This window comes from Trichechus manatus, unplaced genomic scaffold (assembly GCF_000243295.1).
Source record: "Trichechus manatus latirostris isolate Lorelei unplaced genomic scaffold, TriManLat1.0 scaffold00155, whole genome shotgun sequence".
Taxonomy (NCBI): domain Eukaryota; kingdom Metazoa; phylum Chordata; class Mammalia; order Sirenia; family Trichechidae; genus Trichechus; species Trichechus manatus.
The window spans coordinates 2,190,302-2,199,657 of NW_004444091.1; the positions used below are offsets into that span (position 1 = coordinate 2,190,302).

General features: G+C 60.3%; 1 protein-coding gene across 1 annotated transcript; it reads right to left on the reverse strand.

Moving 5' to 3' along the window:
• Window positions 1-405: 405 nt before the first annotated feature.
• LOC101352055 (synaptotagmin-15) lies at window positions 406-9,101 on the reverse strand. The gene is made up of 9 exons (XM_004386110.1): window positions 9,088-9,101; window positions 7,641-8,439; window positions 6,931-7,169; window positions 6,293-6,435; window positions 5,074-5,369; window positions 3,167-3,337; window positions 2,439-2,556; window positions 1,370-1,549; window positions 406-548 (listed from the first exon to the last, which is right to left on the reverse strand). Exons 1-9 carry the CDS (start codon window positions 9,099-9,101, stop codon window positions 406-408), a joined length of 2,103 nt encoding a protein of 700 aa, XP_004386167.1.
• Between the last annotated feature and the right edge of the window lie 255 nt (window positions 9,102-9,356).

Sequence of the window (9,356 nt, forward strand, 5' to 3'; positions counted from 1 at the left end):
TGGCGCATCAGCCCATCCGTGGCTTGCCAGTTAACCAGTTTCCCCTGCATTTCCATTCAGAATACACAGCTCTGCTACTGCTACGTATTCAGAATGCTTATTCCCAGTGTCTGAGGCTCAGGTCCAAGTCAGGTCTGAGAGGACCAGGGCTCATGGCACAGGTGCCCCACAGGGAAAGAGGATAGAGTGGGGGCAGGGCTGTTCCTAAGTCGTGAGTGATGGGCCACCGCTGCTGACCCGGGCCAGGGCGCTTCTTTCCTCTGTGCTCCTACACATCACTCATGCTTCCCTGGCTCAGCAGCCTGGCGTCCTGTGAGATGTGGGTGAAATGTCCGTGCCTGCGGCTGGTCATGAGTTACTGAGGGAAAGCTGGCTTCCAGTGCGGAGGCGGAGCCTGGGCCTGGCTCAGAGCTCAGGTCTGCGGGAAAGCGCGTGCCATTGCCGCACGAGCTCCTTGGGCTTGCTGACCATGGCGTTCCAGTGCTCCAGCTCCCTGCGGCGGGCATACATGTAGGGGCCCACCACCACCCGGCCCAGCTCCTGGTTCTCTGCAGCAGGGAAAGCACAGTGATTCTTGAAGCCAGAAGCCAAGTCACCTGGCCACATCCCCCGTGACTTCCTTCCCTCCCTCACTCCTCCCTGGAAGGAAGGGGCAACCCCTCCATCTTTCAGCACAGGCGACAGACCCCACAGGGGCCCTGCTTTGGCTCTGGAGCTGCAGGGGCTGCTTCCTCACCCTCAGGTGCACCCCATGCTGTCCCTCACCCCCGGCAGGCCTACCTGCTGACATCAAAGAGCTGAGGGGTCCATCCGCCCACTGTTACTTTCTGAGGTACACCAGCCTCACGCACCCCCTCTGCCATAGCAGAGGCTGGCCCTTGAGCCCTGGCCCTGTGCCCAACCTGCCCCTCACAACTCTGCTCCTCCGCACAGCAGGGTGGGGTGCCGGGACCGGGGTAACTCAGCCCTGCCATCCACCTTGTCCCTGGCCCCAGGGTCCTAAAGGCTTGTCTAGAAGGCATGAGGAAACGCAAGCGACACAGATTCACAGGCACTGGGTCACTTGGCCGGCGGCCAGCAGCCTGCCGCCTTCCAGCCTGGTGATTTTCCCCAGGCGGGCATAGCAGAGACCACCTCTGAAGCCCTTTGATGGTACCATAGACAGGGTCCAACTTTGGGTGAAAGCTGAGTGAAATCCCAGCTCTCCCACCAGTAGGCTCTGTGTCCTTGGGCAAGCTCTCGGCCCCTCTGAGCTCTCATGTCCTCATCTTGAGGAGCAGGGCATGGGGGAGCCCCCACTGCCCAAATGTCCCACAGGGCCCCTCCTTTGCCCTTGGCCCTAGTGGCCTGGGGTGGGGGGCAACCTTACCTTCGTTCCCTGTGCTCTGCAGCATGGTCAGATGGAGGCTGGCCGTGTCCAGCTCGGCGGGCTCAACCTTGAAGCTGAAGGTCTCATTGTACACAGGGCAGGCAGAGCCCAGCACGGCCGAAGTCCTCCTGCACTTGATGAACTTGTTGTGGTTCATCAGAGATACCTCGACAAACACACCTGTGGGGGCAGTGCAGACTGTGGGGCTGGCCCAGGCAGGTGGGAGCCTCGACCCGTTCTCGCCTGGGGAGCCAGCCAGGAGGGCACACGCCCTGGCACCAGGTCCCAGTTAGTCACTGCAGCCAGAGGGAACGGCTCCAGGAAATGGGCTGATCAGTACAATGCTTTATGGCTGAGGAAACGCTCAGCTCCCTTCCTCTTCCTTCCTCAGCCTCCAGGCGCCCCCAGGGCTCAGGCAGGCCCTTGTTTACCCCTCCCAGATAAGGGAAGCTCTGGCCTTTGGTCCTCAAGCCCCTGTGGCCTCTTGAGACACCTCTAGGCTCAGAGGGACAGGTATTTTTAGGGTGGGGCTCAGACAGGTTTTAGATGGGCAGTGGAAGATCTGAATCCCAGCATGCTGTCAGTGACCCCATGCCAAGAGCAACAGCAAACCTGCTCCCTGCCAGGTGTGCCCAGGTGGAGGCAGGCCCTGTGGGGGAGGGCCAGGGCCTCCACTCCTCCCCTCTAGTGCCTCTAATCCACTGTCTGTGCGTCAGCAAACAGAGGAGCCCCCTCAGGTCAGGGGGGAGCGGGTCTTCCCTAAAGGAACGGGACCATTCAACCTACAGAGGGCAGGGCAGGACAGGGTCAAGCCAAGACTCTGCCATGGGACAGGGCGGGACAGGGCAGGGCAGGACCTCGTCTCAGGGGTAGGAGTAGGACCCTTGGTGGAAGGGTGCGGCCTTGGCTTCTAATCTGAAGAAGGTCCTAACACCAGAACTGTCTGCTGGGGCGGGGGCGGGGGTCTCAAAGGCATTCACGTGCCAGCAGAGCCTGGGTGGCCAGTGGTGACAGTCCAGCCAGGCCCTGAGCTGAGACCTGCCCGAGGAGGCACAGGGAAGAGACTCACTGACAACACTGCCATCCTGGATCCGGAGGCCCTTGGCACGCAGCACGACCACCGTGAGGCGGCTCAGGTAGTCATTGTAGCTGAGGCAGAACTGGAGGTCGCCCAACTCTGAGGGGGTCTGTGGAGGCCCAGATGAAGGCACCCGGTCACTCGGGCAGGCGCTGGCCCCTCTGCTCCCAGAGTCCCCCATGCTGAGGAGCCAGGGAAACCCTCCCCACAACCAGGCACTGTTCTACTGGCTGGCCCACCGTCTCTCATCTCATCTCATTTTACCAATGGGGACACCAAAGCTGAAGGAACTTGCTCGAGGTCACACGGCAGTATGGACCAGAGCTAAGGATCCAAACCAGGTCTGCGGAATTTTAAAGCCCATGTGGGGTCCTTCCTGGGAGGTGGGGAGTGGTGGGTAAATAGTTCCCTTGGCTGGTCATTTGGGGTGTCAGCTTTCACACGGTCTGACCTGGATGGGGATCCAAGCATGGTTTCTTCAGGTCACTCAGGTAATGTGACCAGGGCAAATGAACCTTAGACGACCTTCACTGCCCCCCAGCTGTCCATCCCCAGGCGTCCCACGTGGCTTATGGCCAGGACCCCACCTCGAGTCACACTTGTAGGGCTGACGGGCAGCATGCAGCTAACTCTGGGGGTGGGGGCTGGGCCTCGTCACACTTGTTGCCCAGTGTAGTGCTGACACACGGTGGCATATGTCTAGTGACTGTGACCTTTACCTCCAGGGTCTCGGCCTCCAGGTCCCTCCAGATGATGCGCTGGTAGTCACCCGCCACGGTCTCGTTCTTCAGGGGGAACAGCACCTGGCCCAGGAGGTGGTGCTTCCTCTGCCTGTCCACGTGGTACACAGAGAACTTAAGCACCCTCTGCGTGACACTCCTGCTGGACACCTAGGGGAGATGCGGGCCGGAGCCACGGCCAGGCGTGGGGTCGGGGATGGGATGGTGTGACAGGCTGTTCCAGTGAGGGTTGTCTCAACCAAGGATCTGCACACCCCAAGCCCCAGCCTCCTCAAGGACCCTTCTTAGCAGCGAGGCCAAGAACCCCAGGGAAGCAGGAGTATGCCAGAGCCTTGCTACAGAGTGTGGTCCATGGACCAGGCACATCCACCATCACCTGGGATCTTATTAGAAATGAGGGATCTGGGGCCCTACCTGTTATGAACTGAACTGTGTCCCCCCAGAATTTATGCTGGAAACCTAACCCTCTACCTGTGGATATAAAGTAATGTAATCACCTTCCATAACATAATCTAATGTTATGTTAATGAGGCCATACCAGTGTAGGGTGTATCCTAAACCTAATCACTTCTCTGTCATAGAAAGGGCAGACTAGATGCAGACAGAAGCACAAACCCAGGAAGACAGATGCCATGTGAGGATCACCAAGAAACCAAAGAATTCCTGGGGCTACCAACCAGGAAGGAATTGGCATGGCCAAGATCCTGATTTGAACTTTTAGCCTCCAGAATTGTGAGGCTAAAATAAATTTCTATTCTTTAAAGCTACCCACTTGTGGTATTTATGTCACAGTCGCACTAGCCAACTAAGACACCACCACAAACCCATGAGTCAGAATCTACCCCTTCACAGGGCCTCCGGGTGATATGCCTGCACGTCCAGGTGTGAGAAGCACCATGCTGGGCACAGGCCAGGGGGGTTGAGGGACCTGCCAACTCTCTGAGCTGGACAAGTCACCCCTCCCTCCCTGAGACTTGGCTCCTGACCTGCAAAATGAGGGTAACATGCCTGCTCTTAGAGCTGCAAGCCCCCACAGTGTCTGACATACAGCTGTTGCTCAATAAATACTGATGTTCTTCTCTTTCCCCTTGAAGCATGGAGGGGGCAGGATCAAGGTGGGGGTCAGGGGCAGGTGAGTGGTGAGTCAAGAAAAATAAGTATGAAAGTTAAAAAAGACAGTGCTGGTCAGCAAGGCCACCACCTTGGCTTTCGATGCCTTGAGCATGGAGGAGCAGACACCTGTGAGTTCTCACAGTTGGGCCCAGTGGACGGCCAGGGCCTGGACCCACCCCCACTCCTCCTTGCTGCTACCCTGGAGGGCAGTCCACACTTACCAGGTGCCACTCCTTACCCTGCTACCAGCTTGCTGCCCAGCTCTTGAAAATGTTTGTCCAAGGCCTTTCGGCAGTTATGGATTGCTGGCTTTCGCTGAGAGCCTGCAGTCACCTGCTGAGGCTCCCAGGCCCCTGCCAGGCTGGCTCAGGACCCCGGTGCTGACCTCTCTGATGGCAGAGGAGAGTACCTGCTCCCACTCCAAGGGGCCTGGGTGTTTCCAGTAAGATCCTACCCTCTGCTTCCCTTGGATAACCTTGCCAGAAACCTCACACTGCTCCGGGACTTTGGGGTACTTCTCCCGAGACCCAGGGGCCAGGGCCTGGCACTCAGTAGGTGTTCCAAAAATGTATTTTCTCTTTCTATCTTGCTGACAGCCCACCCCCCAGGCCTGTCCTCTGCCCACATCTGCAGACCCTGACGCTGACCCTTGGGCTGGGTCCCGGGGCCTGCAGAGCCCTGGCCAGCGGTGAGTGGCCGGGCTCTCCTGCAGTGTCTGCTCCTTCCCAGCTTGCCCAGAGGACCCAGGCCCCGTCTGTTCCCCAGGGCGCTACCTGGAAGATGAAATGCTCATCAAACTGTGGGTTGGTGGTTCTGCACTTGGTCTTGGACTGCAGGAAGCACCGCTCATCTGGCAGCAGGTGGAGCTTCACGAGGGGGCTGCAGGTGTCGGAGGGGGCTTGCAGCCGCCGGGCCTTGATCAGCCCCACCAGCAGCCGCTCGGCCTTCTGCTGGTACTCCACCGTGAACCACAGCCACCCCAGGCAGCCCTCAGGAAACTCAGTCTCACCCTCGTCCTCAGGGCACTTGTACAGCTCTGGGTTGATGGTCCCCACTGCATGCTCAACCCCTGCAACAGAGAGGCTGGGGGTCTAGCAGGCCAGGGGGAGGCAGGGGTGGGAACAGGGGCAAACTCCGAGCACAACCTAGTTCTTGGCCGAGCCTCCTCTCCCCTGCTCACTGGCCTCTCCTGGCAGCAGCCCCCACCCTCTTCTCCAGCCTAACCTCATCCACCTTCTCCATCCAGCGCAGTCTCCTTCTCAGTACTCAGGCATCGTACAGACGTGCTTGGCCCTCCCCGGGACCCTTCACAGGGGCCCCACTGTTCACTACACACTTGCCGCCCCTGACTGCGCCCTGTGATGGGTGGCCATCCCAGAGGTGAGGGCCTTCTCAGCACCTGGCCTGGCCCCTTCCCATGGTGTCAGAGAATGTTTCAGTGATACAGTGGTGCCTCTCTTCTTCCCCTTCATGTGCGAAGGCCAAGCTGGTGACTGGCTGGTTGCTGGGAAGGTCTCTTCAGAGGTTTTTGGGGCAAAGAGGTGAGCAGAAAGTGGTTTCCAGCTCTACCATTTCTGCTCTCTCTTCCTGCCAATCCCCCACCCATGCAACAGGACCCAGCACAAGTTCTCCCCCAAGACACACCTGGGTTCAAATCCCAGCTCATCACACACTGCCTCTGTGACCTTGGGCAGGGTGCCTTTAACCTTCCTGAGCCTCAGTTTATGAACATGTAAAATGGGGTGCTAGGCCCTCCCTCATAGGGTTGTGGTAAAAACTAGCTCCGAAATGGCACAGGTGGCCCTATCTCACCAGGCATGGGGTGCAGTAGGTACTTAGTAAACTGAAGTACCCAGAAAGAGTGGTCACTGGGCTAGTCTGACCCCCAGGCCAGTCCAGGCTGTGCTGTGGAGCCAGGCATGGTGAAAGCACATGGGTCCGCCCTGGCCCAAACAGCCCCCACCCCGGGCAGTACTTGGCGGGAGCACTCACCGAGGCTGCTGCAGGAAGTGTGGGGCAGGAGCTCCAGAGCTGGGCAGGGGGCTTGTGGGGCCTGGACCCACTCTCCATTGTGCAGAGGCATCCAGTTTCGGCCTTGGAGGGAAGGTGGCACCACAAATGGCACACCTGGTGGCCTGTCCAGAGGCAGGGAGATGGCACGTAGGTGGCCAGCGAATGGTGGGGCTCCAGAGCTCCAAGCCCAGAGTGGGTTGAGTGCCAGGGGCTGGAGAAGTAAAGGCCAGCAGGGGCCAGCAACAGGCAAGGGCACAATTTACTGGCCCACACCAGCCCTCCCAGCCCCACCTCTCTCACAGCCAGAGCCTCTGGAGTCAGTCTGCCTGGGTTCAAATCCCTGGTCTGCCACTTACTAGTTGTACTATCTGGACCTGTCACTATGCCCTCTGAGCCTCAGTTTCCTCATCTGGAAAATGGGCTTTGCCACGCATGCCTGCCTCATAGGCTGTGGTAAGGATCCTGGGGTTTCTTTGTGAGAGCTCCCAGCACGGTGCCTGGCGGAGAAGGTGGTCAGAAAACCCGAGATTTGTTCCCCACCCTACCCTCAAGGAAAACCCGATAAGGAGGGCCTTGGGCAAGGCCAGGAAGCCACTTGACCCCACAACCTGCCTCACCTGCTTGGCGGGGTCCCGGCCCCCAGCTGGCAGAACTTGTCCCCTTGTCCGCTGGAGGCAGCTGTGGTGGCTGTGTCCGTTGTGCTGGGCAGCTCCTCGTAGGTGAAGGAGGCACAAAGCCTCTTCCAGAGACAGCAGCTCACCCTGATGAGCAGCAGCAGCAGCAGCAGCCCCCCAATGATGCCCCCAATCACCAGGGCCACCTGCTCTGGGGGCAGAGAACCACAGGACTGTGACACCTGGGGATACCACACCCCCTCACTCCTGGCCTGCTGGAGTCAGAATGTGGGCAGCAATCCCTCCCCTGGGTTGGACCTCAGGAGCAGCAGAGGCACGCTGCCGGGGCAGGCTGGGGAGGGTGCTGCTGCTGGCTGAGCTCTCTCAGGTCTAGGAGGGGAGAAGCCATATCCCTTGGGGTCCTAGTGCTCTGAGCAGACCCTTCTGCTTTCTCCTAGAAAGTGGCAGGCCCGAGACTTGGGTTTCTGGCAGAAAGCACGCATTTCCTTGTGCTTGGGAGTAGAAACCAAACCTTGGACTGTTTGCTCCTGTGTGAGCAGGTAAGCCCAGGAAAGGACGACGCCCCGGATTTGCATTCAGAGCCCTGTCCTCTAGGGTTCTGGAGCCCTAGGAGAGCTGCGACTCACGCTTGAATTCTGTAACTTTCTCTAGCATCCGTCCCTCCCCAGCCCTCTATCAAGGTAGGCCCACACCCAGGGGAGGCAGTGGGGAAGTGTGGACGAGGAGAGGGGTAGCGGGTACGAGAAACGGAGACGTGCTGCCGGCATCTGCACCCTCACATTTGTGGGCAGCGAGGAGGTTTTTCCCGGCACCCGCTGAGGGCTCTCGGCTGCTCTGTCCCGCTCACTGCCCCACTCCTCCCACCTCGGGCATAGAAGGGGCCTCATTCGGATCACATAAGGGCGTGGGACTTCCCGGGCTCCGGGGTCAGAACGGAGTGAGGTGGTGATAAGGCGGGACCCCCACACTTTCCTTCCCGCAAATGTCCTCGCGGAGCCGAGCCTCACGCTCCACTCCACCCAGCGTCCCGCTAGGAGCGGTCCCGAGGCAGGGCAGGGCAGGGCGGCGTCCCCCCGACCCCCCTTCCCTAACCTGGCCGGAGGAAAGTTCAGGCCTGGGTGGCTGAGGAGCGGCCGCCGCAGAGGGGTCGGAGTGGAGCGGCGAGGGCACTTACCCGCCATTGGGTTGCTCGGGCGACTCCCGGGGCTCAGGCTGGGGCTCGGTTTGCCGGGTCTCCGTGCAGCCACCGCGGGGCCGACTCTTAGGACGCTGCGCAAAGCTGTCGGGCGGGCGCGGGGGCGGTGCACGGGGGCGCTCTTGCCCTGCGGCGGCGCGGTCAGCGCGCAGTGGACGACAGGGGCAGGGACACGGCACCCGCAGCCCGGAGGCCGCAGTTTCCCCAGCCCCGCCCTGGCGGAGGCGCAGGAAGCGAGCGGGTCCGACCTGCGCTGCTGCAAGCGCCGGGCTCCGGTAGGGGCTCCGGGACAGGGGCTGGGGGCAGGATGGCGTCAGAAGACCACCCCCGTGCCGGAGGGCAGAGTTAAAGCCTTCTCCGCCCGCTTTGAATAGATGACTCCGCCCCGCACCCCTTCACACCTGGTGGTCTTGGCACGTGCCTTGCTGGAGTCCAGGAATGCACCGCCCTTCTCCCCAGGTGCTCCCCAGACCGAGGCTGAGCTGCCTTCAGGCCCAGCTCCGACCCCTTGTCAAGGGAGCCTTCCTTGAATCTAGGGTGGAGTCTCCGCGCCCTGCCCCCGGCTCCAGTGCGGCCTCCCAGACGGGGCAAACGCCGTGTGGGAGCGAGCAGGTCACCAAAGGGCTCCCATCCGGCATGTGCCCCCTCGCGTCTGCACAGCTTCCTCCGTGAGAGGCGCTGGCAGGAGGGGCGCGGCTGGTGGGCGTCATGAGACCTCGAGGCGTCAGTATGTGGGGACCAAAAAGAGTGCGTGGGGGCAAGGGATAAGGTCGTGTTATTTTACTGTCTTGAATGTTACATCTGAAGACGGGGCCTGGGCCCTGCTCTGCCATGGGCATGTGGGCTGGCTGTCACGGTGACGGAGTAGGTGGGTAGGCCATCAGTATGACTTGAGGCTCTGCCAAGCCCTGGACCACAGGAGGCCGGATGGGGCCCTTCCTCACCTTCCACGGACCATGTCTGGGAGCCCTAGGCTGGCGGTGTGCCTGCCCTGCAAGGTCAGTCTCCTTCCAGATTTCCCTTCCGCCTTTCCTGCAAGCCTGCCGTCTGGGGACCCAGTGAGATCTGCTGGAAGGTCTTGACCTCGTCTTCTACGGGGTGATGGTGGGGTGGTGTCTCAGGTAATGTCTTGAATTTCCAAAGCCTCCCCCATCTTCCCCTCAGGTCTGTGTTGGATGTCTGTTCTAGTTTCCTATACCTGCTATAACAAGTT